This window comes from Tasmannia lanceolata, unplaced genomic scaffold, assembly GCF_043159265.1.
Source record: "Tasmannia lanceolata isolate RefF3 unplaced genomic scaffold, GAP_Taslan_0.1 ptg000015l, whole genome shotgun sequence".
In the NCBI taxonomy this organism is placed as follows: domain Eukaryota; kingdom Viridiplantae; phylum Streptophyta; class Magnoliopsida; order Canellales; family Winteraceae; genus Tasmannia; species Tasmannia lanceolata.
In genome coordinates, this window is record NW_027518692.1 from 28,474,976 (window position 1) to 28,490,498 (window position 15,523).

Here is a 15,523-nt window from a genome sequence, read left to right on the forward strand (position 1 = left end):
TTTTGGAAAACTTTTGGAAACGGTGATGTTATTGAATACTTTTTGGAATGTTGACTTTATCTTTTTTTCACTTATCTTTCGGCTTAGAACGGTAACGTTATTGAATACGTCTCTATTGGCTTAGAATCTTTTCTTGAATCTTTTGGTCCTCACTTCTCCTTTCCAAAATGGACGGTTTGATCATCCTATGGTGCAGGCTGTACGATACTTTTAGAAAAATAAGGAATATAAGGGCTTACACCATATAATTTCTCACGAAGGACACTTCCCGCACATTTTCTTTTTACTTTCTTTGAGCTTTTCGCTTCCCATATTTTCTCAATTATGAACTCCTTGCTCCCCGCTTTCGCTCCCCTCGTCGCTTCTCGCACTCATTTCCCACTCTGGGAACTATGGTTAGAACATGATGAGAAATTGAATTGAATTTTGCAGGTTTTTTCTTCCAGCTTCCCTTCATTTGTTGTTAAGCCAAGGTCCAGCACACGGCTTGGTAGACCTTCCCTTTCCGCAAGAGCTTCATGGGCTCTATTCATAGCCAAATATCATTGCAAGGATTTACCAGCTTTCTCAAGAGAGACATTCATGTTTTCCTTAATCACATTCTAAAATACGTTCAATTATTATTGAATTGCCAATATATCAATGAAATGATGACAGCCTAACTCATCACACATGCACATGGATGATGATTTCGTCTATTCAATTGGTGGACCACATGACAACAATCCAACTCTATCTCTCCAATCTTGATCCTAGAATCCGAACCCCTTGATCGGATCAAATGATTAATCACTAGAAAAACTCCTATTATAGTTTTTTCAACCTTTCATGGACTAGCAAACTTATTATTCAGCTTTTTCTCACCCTAAACGTCATGTGCATTACAATGATCATGACCAGTTCCCTTGAAAACACAAATAAATTAAATTAAAACAAAATAAAGAATCTCATATTCCTCTATGTTTACAAAAAAGAATAGATTACATGAATTTTCATGACCATCAGGTCGTTCTAATGGATTTCATTAGGGAAAAAACAATGGTAAAAAACAAAATTAGGCAATCAATATTGGGAGGTTAGGTGTATAAACACCTACAAAAATACAATTGAAAGGTTACGTGTATAAACACCAACAAAAATACAATTGAAAGGTGTCAAAAGAGTCAACAGATCCGACCGGGGTGCTGCTGGATCATGGCCTTCGCCAATGAGTTATTGGCAAGAAAAATGCCTATTTGGGACATGGAACAGAGAGCCTTGGGCTAGGGAGGCCCATGTATGAAAGCCTGGGGGAGAGCCTGATCTTCGGGCTAGGACGTGGAGAAGGGATAGGACCATAGTTCCCAAAGGGTGCAGGTGTGACCCTCGGCGAAAGATTTACTTGCTCTAGAGCTCTGAATTGTAGCTCTGTAGGGTAGTCCCTTACACACCCAATACGTGGCCCGGTTCCAGTAGTCCATTTGCATGACAAACGTCTGGCCAAGTTGAATGCCGGCACTTCCACATTGTCCATGTCATCCTCCACCATGGTGGTCTCTTTGGTAGGCTCATCCACCTCAGTTACATTCAAGTCTACTTCTGCCTCAGTTGCAGCGGTGCTTTCCACCACCTCCTCCTTGGGAGGCTCCTCTGTAACTTTGAATGAAGAAGAGTCGTCATCGGTTGCAATCCTCTGAAGAAAGAACAAAGGATGAACATCAGCCAGTTTGTAAAGAGTAGCATCAGAGTTATGTGGTTCACAATGGAGAGTTTAAGAAATGTGAGTCCCTCACTTTAACAATGAAAGTGGACAAGAGGAGTGCAACTCGGGTCGATTTTTTGGAATTCAGATTGAGTTTTTACCATAAAATCGGGTCTGGTTTCGGTTGATTCCAAATCACTTTTTAGCAAAAAGTTCAATCGGACCCGACCCAAGTTGCACACCTAATGATCCACAATGTTGATGCGAATTGGGTGTGGCCGAACCATAGTATTTTTGCTTGACACAGACCATTGAAGCGGACATGGACTTGTTCAGAATTTTCATAATTTGAATGGAAACATGGGAGGGAAGAGTAATCGATTACCTTTACATCTGTGAGGTCTACATTGTGCTCCTCAAGGAAGATAACAAACTCCTTAAAATTCTCTTCTGTTGGTAGATAGTGACCACTGTATGGCCATATAGCCTGAAGAAGAGGAATGAATGGAATATTAAATACATAGTATGTAAGCTGGAACCGAAACCGGATTTCAATATCACTACACTTGAGAGTAAAGACCTAAAGTAATGACTATAACTTGTATACCTTGAGAACCCCACTTTCTGCGACCAATCTTCCGGCTGCAGTCGTAGCGCCTCCGGCAAGAAAACTTGAGTGTTGAAATGTACCTTTTTTCTTCTGAATATCCAATAAAAAGAAAATCACATAAGAAAACAGTCTGCATTGCATGGAATAATAAGATGTAGTATTCTTAATATTTGACTGTATTTTATAATCAAATACACAAGTTTAAACAACATACAAAATTCACATCCACACATGCTGAAAAGGAAGTAGATACATATGTCATATATTACTTGCTTAGAGCAATCATCCGATAGTAGAGAACATGGTAATTTACTTTCTTAATCTAAAAAAATTGCATAACAAACCAATTGAGGCTTAACATTGAGATATAACACTAGGGCACAATATGTACCTGCCCCACGTATAACGCCCTGGATGTGCTGAGAACAAATATCCACTTGGACTCTTCATCAGTGTTGACAAGATTCCCATTTTTCTTGTAGAGAAGCTTACCACTGTCTACAAATACTTCATATGCCTCCCTCTCCTTCTGCAAAGAGAAGTGGTGAAGAAAACATGAGTTCTATATGCCTTTTCACAATTAAAATGTCGCACAATTGCATACAGGTAAGTACTACTAACAGGTAGAGGAAGAACCTGAAAATTATTCCATGATTAGGACTTACCGGTCCGAGATATTGAATGCATTGGTATTGAAGTTTGCTCCTAGGACACCGTTCAAGATTTACTTCTTTTCCATCTCCAACGTCCAACCTTCAGTTTCACAAAAAGGAAGAGAATAGGAAAATTGAGTAAGCTTTAGTAAACTGAAAATGTGTATGAGAAGATGAATAAATGCTTATACGATAATATACCAGTAGAAGAAAGCAATTTACCAGTAGAAGAAAGGTTGGCTGCTCTCGCTGTCAAACCAGACGTCATAGTAGAAATGCAGATTGTGTCCATAACGGTGGCGTGGATCAATCTGTACAAAAGAATGGAGAAGATTTAAATATGCTCATATAACACACTATATGGTTTTCTTTAAATACTGAGAGTCTGAGATAGCTTATTTGGACTATGTCATGGTCGACGTGTAGTGAATTTGTTAGAAATATCAATTAAGAGGTTAAAAATGCAAAACATCCCTATGAAAGAGACATTCCCATTTAGTTTTACCTACAGCAGACTAAGACCTCTTTGTTTTGGATTTTGAGAACTGATTGCGAGTCCAAAGCCGATTATTGGACTCATAATTAAATGTAATTTTGAGTCCAACAATCAATTTTTGACTCACAATCGGTTTTCAAAATCCAAAACAAACACGGCCTAAAGTAACAACAGATGATCGCAGTGGCATTGACAAAGATGATAAGGACAAAGTTGATATTAAAATTACTAAATGTTCAAAAGGAGAAAAGAAAGGAAGCATACAGCTTCAAGCCAGTGTTGAAGAGCCAGCTTTTGAGCCTTCTCATCCTTGGACAAACCCTTACCAACCTGGAAGAAAAGATGAGATCGGGTTAATACATTGAAGTACAATAAAGACCCATATGGTGAAACTAGAGCTTAAGGGTGGATTCACAATAAAAGTCATTTCAGTTATTTGGGTATATTAGAAGTACCTTGGCAGCCCTTGTCCTTGCCCGTGCCCAACGTGAAACAGCGGTCTCTGGTCTTTTAATTTCGAAAAACGATACGGAACTTTGCTTGAGAGCTGCAAAATCTAATGCCTTCCACCTACATAAAAAGGGAATGCTTCTATTAAACCACCATAACAACATATCTAAATCCACTAACTAACAATGAATTGGACTCAACCAAAAGAACAAAGATTGAGAGACAAACCAAAGCTCCTCCACCACGACCGCACAATCTGCCAGGTTTCTTCGAGTCCGGTAACTCTTGTACACCTTTTGCAACTTAACAGCCGCCGCATCAAGCTCACTTTTAGGCCTCGGCGAAATTAATTCAGGGATCCATTTTGGAGGAATCACTTTAAGGACTACATCCTTATCAGTACTTTTAAAAGTATTTGAATCTGACTTATCCAACTTATCGTTGTCCATGGTTTGATTCTTGAATGAAACAGTAGCTTCAAGCTTAATTTTCTCTGAGTCCCAATTCTTGAAGCTTAGTGACTCTTCAAAGATAATTTTTGCTGACCCATCAGATGCCGTAGTTTCTTTGAAGCTAACTGATCTAAGGGTTGTCGCCACATCTTTGCCATCGAAACTAACGGATCGCACTATAATGGTCTCCATGTCATCAGCCATATGAAGAAAAACCTTGTTTTTCAATACATTTTTCCAGGGTGATAAAAGTAAGGAAAGAGATAAGCCCATTGAAGAAACAACAAGCTTTAATTGATAAGAGATGACCCTGCAGACAGAATATAATATTTGAGTTTTTAGTTGCCAATTAAGAAAGACAAATATTGTTTTAAGTCTAAGGCCCCAAAATCCACGCATCCACATCAGAGAGGATGAAGAAAAAAGATGAAATTAAAAGTCAAAGCAGCATAAGGCTGGTTTCAGCTTGCAGCAAGAAGAGAGAAATATGTTTTAAAATGAAACTTAGATATTGCAGAAAGCTAAGGTTTGGAAAAAATCAATGACATTTCCAATTGGTTGGAACTCTCAATGCCCTTTCTGAATAAATGACAGATTTTACCTATAGAGCCCCTACATAATCAGATAATCAACCATACAATCCAACTTGACTCAAGCTAAAGGGCCCATAAAAATACGTTTGATCTGATAAAAAAATTTAATTGATTGAACCAACAAGAGAGTTTCAAACCTCAATCAAGATAAAGAACCAGGTCATGACTGGCAGAAAAGGAAAGGAAAGAAAAAAAAAATATCAGCACTAGAAATCAATCAGAATCAGAGAGTGGAAAATCTAATAATCAAGATCCCAACTGGTAAAAGAGCCCATTTCAAACCATATCTAGCATCTCTAAAAAAGTATCATTTCTAAAAAAGTATCATCTCTAAAAAAGTATAAACCAAAAGTTCAAACCAAATCAAAAAAAGAAAGAGAACAATAGTTTGGGTGGGTGGAATCTAAGTGGATTGTGGGTGAAAATTATGTGTAAACTTGTGTACAGATTGCACACCCAAAACAGCCATGGATCAAAACCCAAAAAACATAGAAAGAGAAGAAGACCCTCTTACCTACAAATCCAAACTACTCTCAGCAAGTACCCAAGAAGTTCAAACTGAAGAAGCACTTCTTAGTTCTGACTCCATGTTTGTGAGCATAGCCCCGGTTTATATAATAGAAGGCCAAGGTAGGTTTGTAAAGCAGACAAAAATAAATAAAACAATGGGAAATTAAAAAAGTACACAAAGAAAGTCCATTGCACCTTCAAATACGTAATGGGACAAAAGGAAGAGGAAAAAAACTAACACTAAAAAAATGGAAGTTTGTGACATGTAAGCATACCTTATGCGAATACCAGGAAAGAGAGCCTTAGAAGACCATAAGAAAGGGGAAATTTGGTGAGGGTAGAAACAACTAGTTTTTCTAGTGCATGAGGGTGGAAAAGAGAAAATAACACGAGATGTTGAAGGATTCAATTCCCATATTTTGAATAGACTAACGTTTGCACAGTACGGAGGATTTGACAGTCAATAAAGCAAACGTTAGAATCTTCAAGGGCTGTGATTTCTCGGTCCTTTCCTCCCGTGAAAATGCTGACTAACCATTTGGTTTCTTTCACGAGCGTGTTAAAATGACGAAATTGCCCTTGAATCTTTGTAATGAATATAAAATTAGGGAGACATCATCAGCACAACCATGTTTTGATATTTTCACTAAGTTATCTTGTCTTTTCGTATTGATGCTGCTCAAATCTCGAGGGGTGCTGAGAGGGGGAAAGGGGGTCCCACATGCTTCATCAGGTAGATGAGTGTTGAGATGGGTCCTTGCGCTGCCTGCGCTCCGGGTTAAGGACTACCCAGAGAAGGAACTCCAGGGAAAACCTTCGACACTCAAGTTATATAGGAGGCAATCATAATGAGAGCTAAACATTGATAGTTTGCGAGCTACCTTTTGTTTGGAGTGAAGGGTTCCCTCTTATAAGCAGAGGTTGATTGGAAGCTTTTGTAAGTGGCAAGTATAAGGAATGAAGGTGATTAGAAGGTTTGGGCTGTGTCCTTTCCTTGGGCAGGTAGGTAGATGTGGCATATTACCTCTGAAGCAACACGCACGCGTCAGTGAGTTAGCGAGCAATGGGGGGCCTGTTTTGGAACCCGGGTGGACTTTACTCTTAAAAGGTAGCCGTTAAGGGGAAGTTGTCAAAGTCCTTTTAAGCCCACCACATCCACTGTTTTTTTTTTTTTTTCCGGTGTGGGCTCTTTCTTTTGCGTGGAACCCCCAACAATCTCCCCTAGGGGTGGACATGGTTCGGTTCGGTTCGGTTTTGGGGTATACCCAGAACCGAACCATATATAATCGGTTCCCTGAAATTGGAACCGAACCAGAACCATATATGTTTGGAACCGAACCGAACCAGAACCATATATAATCGGTTCGGTTCGGTTCGGTTCTGGGTTTACCCGACATTCACCAAATCAACGGAATTTATTCACAACAGTTTCCTCCTTTGTTTGAATGTTTGGTTATTTTTTTCTTGAGATAGAATAACTTTATGTTTCCAGCCTATCATTGTTGGGAAAAGCAGAGCACAAAAGTCTCTAATGAGATGATGAATATGACTTTGTGGGGGCGTTATACAAAGTTAATATTAAAAAAAAAAGCATGCAGTCACTTTCCCTTCCCACATCTTCTTTCCTGCCATTAAAATATTATGGCTTGTTTGCCAAACATTTTATAAAATCGAGTGAGTGGAATCAGTCCATTCACTTTATTTTTTGGGAAGTGCTGATTAATCTAAGGGTTTTAAGGTGGGTCGGTTCTCAATTCGGTTCTCGGTTCCGGGATCCCAAACCCAGAACCGAACCGAATTTCCATCGGTTCCAGGTTTTTAGAACCGGAACCAAACCATATAACTATGGAACCGAACCGAACCGAACCATATGTGCCGGTTCGGTTCGGTTCCTCGGTTCGAACCGGAACCATGTCCACCCCTAATCTCCCCCTCCACAAGGAAGCAACATGGACAATCTCGCCCTCCACGCAGGAGCAACGTAGGAAGTACGAGATCTTCCCCAAGAGATTTTTCCATCCTCAGTGGCATACCGGGATTACTAAAATTCTTCCCCAAGAGATTTTTCCATCCTCAAAAGCACACCAGGATTACCACGCCCCGACTCTGATACCACTTGTTGGGACCCCGGTAGAACTCACCCTTAAAAGCTAGCCGTTAAGTGGAGGGTGCCCAAGTCTTTTTAAGCCCACCCACGTCCATTGTTTTTTTTTTTTTCGATGTGAGATCTTGCTTTTGTATGGAACCCCCAACACCCTATATGTTCCCAGGATGTATAGTATGTCAATGGGCTGGCAAGTGATTTGGACCTAGTGTGCTCTTGATCGGCGATCTCCAATGATTTAGCAGGTGATGGTGATGGGTCAGCCCACTCGCCAAGACTAGAGGTCAATCTGATTTTACCCCCAACAAATATATAAATAGCTATCAAAGGTTAATGCAGTTCCCAAAAAGCTCTCAAAAGCCAATTAAGAAAGAGAAGACAAGTTACGTTTGTGCAATTATTAAAAACATGGTTGTGCTGGTGTCATTTTCCTAAAATTAAGGTATTCAACATTGGATACGTTTTATTTTGGGCATAATTAGAAAGTTAGAAGGGCAATTTTGTTAATGTGCTTTGTGAGAGAAATAGTTGAGTCAGCCAGCCAAGGACCGTACGTTGTGGTATACTCGTAATTTTATGGAAATGTAAGCAAATGCATGTAATTTCACAAATAAACATTAATTGGTCAGTTTGTTTTGTAGCGGGTACACTTTCGTGGAAGACAAGATTGTGCTTGACCGTCTTCCATGCTGACAGCTTGCCTTATCCCTTCTCAACTGCTCTCGTTAATAAAATACTGATTTTCAAAGGGCGCTGATATTTCCCGCCCTCCTTCTAGGTAAGGGTGTCAATTTTGGCTCGGGCTCGGAAGCTCGCTCGAGCTCGGCTCGAATCCTTAACGAGCCGAGCCGAGCCAAGCCAGAGTTAGGCCAGGCTCGGCTCATCTCGTTAAGGCTTGTTAAGAATTTAATATATTTAATTATATTATATATTAATATATACACTAAAAGGGTTGTCCAGAGAGTGAAAGGATGAGGCAAAATATGTCACTTCTTTTTTGGAACCCCATTTGTTACTTGGACCACCCCGCGTAGTGTAAAAAGAGTAGTAAAAAAACACTAGATATGGCTGTCCAAGGAAGATGAGGGGTGTGAAATTAATATAATTAGAGCTCAATAAGGCTCCTGAGCCTGGCCGAGCCTGATCGAGCCGAGCCGAGCCTGGCCAAGCTCGGCTCGGCTCGGTTCGTTTACACCTCTACTTGTAGGCTATTCCCCCGCCCCCGTGACGGCTGGCTAACGTTAAACGTTAGGATTTAACATATATGTCACTTTCCCACCATTTGACGGGTCTCTCTCTCTCTCTCTCTCTCTCTCTCTCTCCACACACACATGACACAACAGGAACAGTTGGTGGAATGATGGGTCCATCTTTGAACAACGTAGGCCCCGTCCATACCACACCATAGGATAATTCAAACTGTCCATTTGATGGGCCATAAACGCAAATAGGTTGCGTCCCAAAATATCATTAACTGACATTTTCACCATGATATTGTTTGCTAAATTCGGTATAGTATATATGCTGTCTGAAATAACCCTAAGCGTGCCTCGAGTGGGGCCAATATCATCATCGGCACCGTCTAACTGTGATCTGATAGTGGTTGATTCTTTTTTTCTATAAAAAGTAAGAGGTGGGTTTTACCAGCTTAAGCAGGGGATATCAACTTTCAGATCAGTTCAACCAATGTCTGAGTCAAGATCCATTCACATTTTTATTGGATCCTATTTATAGTTTGTCGGATCCTACTTTCAATGTCTGGGTCAGGATCCATTTCAGTTCAGATCATCCATCAGAGTGTCCTGGCTCAGATCGTCCATCGGAGTGTCCGAGGTCCTGCTTACATTTCATCACAAACATTTTTTAAATTTTAGAATTGTTCTATATATCGACTTTCAATGTAAACACATAATTTGGTATGTACAATCAGTTATTTATCCGTGATGCATGATGATGCTGAAATCTAGCTGCACAACCTAGGGTGGTAGAGCTCCAATCGAGAATAGACCTACGCTCACAGAAAAAACTTTAGGGGTCAGTGTTGTCGTTTCGGGAAACCACTCCGACAATCAAGTCAGAAATCAGCACACTAGAGAGGAATGAAAAAGCCAGAGATAGAGGACGAGTGTTACCAGATGATGTGCCATTGAGCGTGGGTCCTCTTATGAAGGAGGAGTCCACAATGAAGTAGGAAACTTACCCTTTTAGGAGTCTTTCCTCATTAGGCGGTTTTCTTGGAGATAAATACCAAGTTTCCCTTCATGAGAGGATTCCTATCTCGAGCTGGCCGCCTTTTGCGAAAGTTTCCCTACTCTAGTAGAACTCTCGACGGGCCGATTTCCTCAGTTGGAGACGTTACTAATTTATAGGGATGAGAGGATCCGTCTGGATATATCTTTCATCGATAGGTTTGGTTTCTTATCCGAGGGTGGCGCCAACGTGTCAACCATCCAAAGGAGGTACCGATTTTACCCCTAACAATCCTTGAGAAGTAAAAAAATTTAAACAAATAATATAATGCGTGTAAACAAAAGAATTAATCTGAACGGCATACAAGCATCTAATCTCTACGGTAAAATTAATGCCATATTATATTATTTAGGGCAAAGGGGCAGAGAGAGAGAGAGAGAGAGAGAGAGAGAGAGAGAGAGAGAGAGAGAGAGATTTGTTTTGATTTGAAATTTGATATGAAAAAATTCCCTTCATAAATATTATTTCCTTTGTAAATTTAAAGCCTTCAATCAGTTCTAGGACGCTCGATAGATCATATGGCTGCATCTAGATCTCCCACGATTTCAGACCTTAGGATATGATTTTGAATTAGATTTAATGGATCTAGTCACTATGCCTCACTATGCCAAGTCCTATTCAATTCATTTAAGTTCAGACCCTTTAGGTCCATCAGACTATCTGGTTTCATTGACATTACTAGGCTTTATTCAATTCATTTAAGCTTAGACTCTTAAGACCCCTCAGAATATCTGGTTTCATTTTCTGACATCGCTAGGCTTTATAATCACAAAATTACAATTTCTCTGCTGGATCTCATAAACATGGTGGCCCACCAAATCAATGATGTGATAACCAAGCACTAGTAACACATGCATGGCAGATACACTGAGCTACCAATGCACTATAATTGGGAAGCAATAATAGCATTTCCCAAATGGAGACTCCGGTTACAAATTATGCACCCCTTGTTTTAATCATGGCCACCCTCTACTATTTTTATGACTATTTTTCTTAGTTATAACGGGTGTCCTTGGTAAATAACGGGCAAATTTATCATTTTCCTAGTGTTGTTTTCCATTAGAATAGAAATTCTAGGATGAGTTGTTCCTGAGATTGGGTACCCTACTTGTACAGTAAATGCTATTCATTGAGACTGTCCTCGTCGTCAAAGTAACATGAGTGGAAGATAGCAAACCTATCCAAGGATAACACTGGAGAACAAACCCATTAATGGAGTTTGCTTACTCTAATTGGGGGGAGCGATGGGACCCACTTCTATTATCACATGTCTCTTCAATCAAGGCAATCCATTAAGTTGGCCGAAACCATAACTTAATTATTTGGACATAGTTGTATTGATCATTGTTCAATATATAGCTTTTGCTTTTGAAAAATAATCAGAAGTCATGAGCAAAGGTCTCCAAATAACCCACTCCTCGTCCAGATCTTTGTGATTTTCTAGATATGACTCATGCTAGAGGCGGCTATACCGTTTGGTTGCCAGAATTTTTTTGGTTCTTGGGAATTTTGTGGAACAAAAAACTTCCTGGGAGATTGGTGGGAAAAAAAACTCCCTGGAAGTATCCCGGTAAAATAAAAATCCCATGTTTGGTTGACCGGACTATGGTGGGAAAAAAAAAAAATGCTTTGTTTGGTTGCTTGAACTGTTGGGAAGAAAAAAAAAAAAATCTTTTGCAAGCTTATTTTTGGTTCCTGGGAGTACTTTTTTTTTTCCTTCTTGGGGTTTCTTGCGGGGTTATTTTGGTTCCTGGGATTATTTTGGGCCCACCAACCAAACGTGGGTTTCCTGCGGAAATTCCACAAAAGTCCTAAGAATAAAAAAAATTCCGGCAACCAAACGGAGCAGGGTTTTAGACCATCAACCATGAATGAGAGCTGGATGTAAATATCATCTATACATTGAGCTTTGGTGTATAGTTTGCCCGTAGGGTCATAACCCTAAATTTAATCTCATGAAGGTAAATATGAATGACATGTTGCATGTGTATGGCTGAAGGATTAAAAAATAAATTTATTTTGGAATTTTTTTTCATGTATAAATTTGGCTCGTGCGCAACATCTTTGAAAAATAGGGATATGATTTTGTTAAAATTCAATAAAAATACTTTATTAAGAGAACGATACAATGCATGTTCGTTGACGAATCTCGATTTCACAAAAATTTCTAAATTAAAGTCCACTTGTTGGAATTGGGAAATTAAGGGTTAGATCACATCTTACTCAACAAAAAATAAAATAAAATAAAATGGTTTAGAAGTATATTCCTGCTTACTAGTTGAGAAATTTTATTGATGTAGAAAGATCACCTAAGCATGTAGTATGTATTTTAGAATAAAATTTGCACAGTATCTTCAAGATTATCTTTTTATTTTGATTTAGTCAACCAATTTCTAGAAGAATCCTATTTATAATTGAAAAATGATAATCACTCCCTTGTTTTTATTACGACACTCCTCATTTTAATAAGCACTCTTTTAATTTAGGGCGATGATTTGTTCGCTCCCTTAGGATTATGCACCCTGCTTTTGGCGTGATTTGATGTCAAAAAGCATTACAGTCTGCCCACAATTCAAGTTAAAGGGGGCACATAATCCCGGGGGGAAGTCACCTCCCTTAAATTAATTATAGCTTTGTGCGGATTGGAACAACCTTGCTAGGAAGACGCACTCTGTGTCCATAGCTTCCTAACAGCCTCCCTAAGAAGCCAGCCAACCTGAAATGCATTAATGGCAATATGTCTTGGACAAAAATACCCTCACATTTGTATAAGATGGCCAACATATTCATACTTTAGTAAATAGTAAGCATGACAATTTTAAGAGGATTGATCAGGACAGCCTTTACATGTCTGTTCTTCATATCGTTTCATAAAGGAAAACACTTTGAAAACGGGATTCCCTTTGGAAAATAAAAACGGATAGAGACATGACCATTGATTTGGCCTTTATAGAATGTATTTATTGCATTTATGGGAATTTGAACCCTTCCTTTGTCTTTTAGTGGAAGTGGGATAGCAGTTTTTTTTTCCCAAAACGGATTCCCGTTTTCCTAGCAAATCTCTTTCATAAGTAGTGTCATTTTTAAAACGAAAGTGTTGCTAGGAATTTGGGAACATAATCGTCGGGCTGAATTTAACCTACAAAGTGACTAAAATATCTCTATGGGAGTGATATATTCCCCCCCTTTTCTTACTTGGGATAGCCCACTTTAGTGTACTTATGTTTGCTCTTCTACCTAGAGAGGGCTGTCCCAAGTAATAAAATTAGGTGAATATATCATTTCCTTATCTGTATTAGCCGGTAGTCTCCGGGGACAGCGACCAGTGTCAAAAGTGGTTTTGATAGTAAAGTAATGAAAAATGGAGATTTGATATGGTGTAAGCCCTTATAGTCAAAATGAATCCAAAAATCTAACATAGGATATAGATTGATTGATATGTTCATTTTTGGTCGACAAAGACTTCTTAATGCCGTGTTGGTCGGGCAAAGAGACTCTGAAGGGCATTAGTTGCATCCAGTAGCCTGGGAAAGTTGTAGTGAAGGTGACATTTGTTCAAAAATTCAACTGTAAAATAAGGATATTTTCATTATTTTTGTCACCATTTCAGCTTGTTAAGTATGTTCAATGTTTTTAAACATTTATGTTTGTGTGGACCGATCTATCAATGCATTCACGACGAAACAGGGCCAATGCAAGGATATTTTTTCTTGGCAATGATATAAGCACATTTATTATGTTCGTGTGCACCAATCTATTCATTCATTCACAACGAAAGAGGGCTAATACGATGGTATTTTTTCTTTATGTGCACTTTAGTAAGGGCATGTTTGGCAACCATGAGAACATATTTAATGTAACATTTGTGGGGCCGGTTGTAAAAAATAAGGTGGGGGACGGAGAGACTTTGAGAGGGTGAGTTTGTTGGGGTTCCATGCAAAAGCGAAGATCCTATATATAGGAAAAGAAAAGCGAAGGGGATGGGCTTTTAAGGGCTTGGGAACCCTCCCCTTTACAGCTAGCTTTTAAGGATGAGTTCTACTCGGGTCCCAACAAGTGATAAAAGTCGGGGTGTGGTAAGTTTTATGTGCCCTTCAGGATGGAAAAAAACCCTTGGAGAAGATTTCGATAACCCCGGGGTATACCCTCGATGACGGAAAAAATCTCTCGGGGAAGATCTCATAGTTCTGTGTTGCTCTTGGATGGAGGGCAAGATTGTCCATCCTGCTTCTGCGTCAGAAAAGTAAAGAGATGTGGGTGGGCTTATAAGGGCTTGGGCACCCTCCCCTTAGGGTGTGTTCTTTAACCATTCTCGCAATTCTCATTCTGTAAATCAGAATGAATTCATCTAAAGAGAAAACCCAAGAGATAAACCCAAAGAAGAAACACCCTCTCTCTCTCTCTCTCTCTCTCTCTCTCTCTCTCTCCTTGAGATAGCTGAACACACCCCAAGCCTCTTCCCACTACCCTATCGTGTGTAGGAGAGCCTTTTATGTCTAGGTTGAGCATCTTTCTATTTTCGTTGCTTACCTTCCCACCACAATGCAAGTGGCGTGGGAAATAAGGCAACTTTCCCAACAATCTCCACCTTCCAAGCTACCTGAAGGTTTTCTGTTGATGTCCCACAAACCTCCATTGGCCTTTTGAAGTGTCATCTAGGCAGCCACACACCCTCTAATCATCCTGGTTCTGACTCTTACCGATTCAATAAACACGGCCAATGCACATGTACAGCTACCTACCTGTTGACTCACCTAGTCAACCTTGGAGAGGGATCTCTATCCATCATCCCCAACGTAGGTACGTTCAACTCCTCATCATCGTCTGTAACCTGACAACCTATCTCTGCACTAACTGCGAAAGAGATGATAAGCGTACAAACGTCATTACAATGCTTCTAACTAGCCATCGGGATCTTTGAAACACTAGTCACTGTGTCCCCGACCAGACGATATAATCTACCACACATCTCTCTTTTCATCAGAACCATACAGCCGTATGTGATTTTTTATGGCTCCACCTGTAGCTGAATACCTGCAACTTCTGGAGTGTAATCAGCCAATGGATAGTAGATTCCTTTGCATATTTGGGACATACGCCACACCACCCAAAGTATGAACCACTCTATCTAAAATTTTGATCTTCACTATCCCAACTCCCATGACATCACATGTAGACCCGTCACCCGAGGACACTAAACCCGCCCTTGTCTTGTGAAACGTATCAAAATATTCACTCTTGGAGCATACATGAATAGAGCACCATCAATATAAAATCTACTCATCATGAGGAGAAGTACCATTACCCGTGGAGACTGTGAGAACGTCTCCAACCTCTTTGCTCTGCCCATCCGTTATTGCCACCACAGTATTCGTAGCACTATTGTCTGCATGGTCAGCTCGCCTTAGACAATCTAGCTTGATGTGGGCATGTTCCTTGCAACGGTAACAATGCACCCCTTTCCGCTGATCCTGGATCTTGATCTTCCTTGTCCTGATCCCCATCAGACTACCTTCTTCTTTGATTCCCACCATGAACAATTAGGTCATGCTCTTGACTCCCATCAAGTAAATGTTTCTTCTACATCTCATTCAATAAGAGCGACACTATAACTTCGTCTAACTTTACTATATCCTTACTAAACAATAAAGTTGTCACAAGGTTGTCATATTAATCAAGAAGTGAAGAAGAAATAGGGCTTTATCTTCTTCCTTCGACTTTTAT

At 39.8% G+C, this 15,523-nt stretch overlaps 1 protein-coding gene across 1 annotated transcript; it reads right to left on the reverse strand.

The window, feature by feature from the left end:
* Positions 1–938: 938 nt before the first annotated feature.
* Positions 939–5,722, reverse strand: LOC143846058 (IQ domain-containing protein IQM1-like). The gene is made up of 10 exons (XM_077354468.1): positions 5,450–5,722; positions 4,119–4,652; positions 3,896–4,010; positions 3,705–3,770; positions 3,167–3,255; positions 2,957–3,044; positions 2,683–2,820; positions 2,289–2,381; positions 2,067–2,168; positions 939–1,672 (listed from the first exon to the last, which is right to left on the reverse strand). Exons 2-10 carry the CDS (start codon positions 4,613–4,615, stop codon positions 1,232–1,234), a joined length of 1,629 nt encoding a protein of 542 aa, XP_077210583.1. The 5' UTR covers positions 4,616–4,652; positions 5,450–5,722; the 3' UTR covers positions 939–1,231.
* Between the last annotated feature and the right edge of the window lie 9,801 nt (positions 5,723–15,523).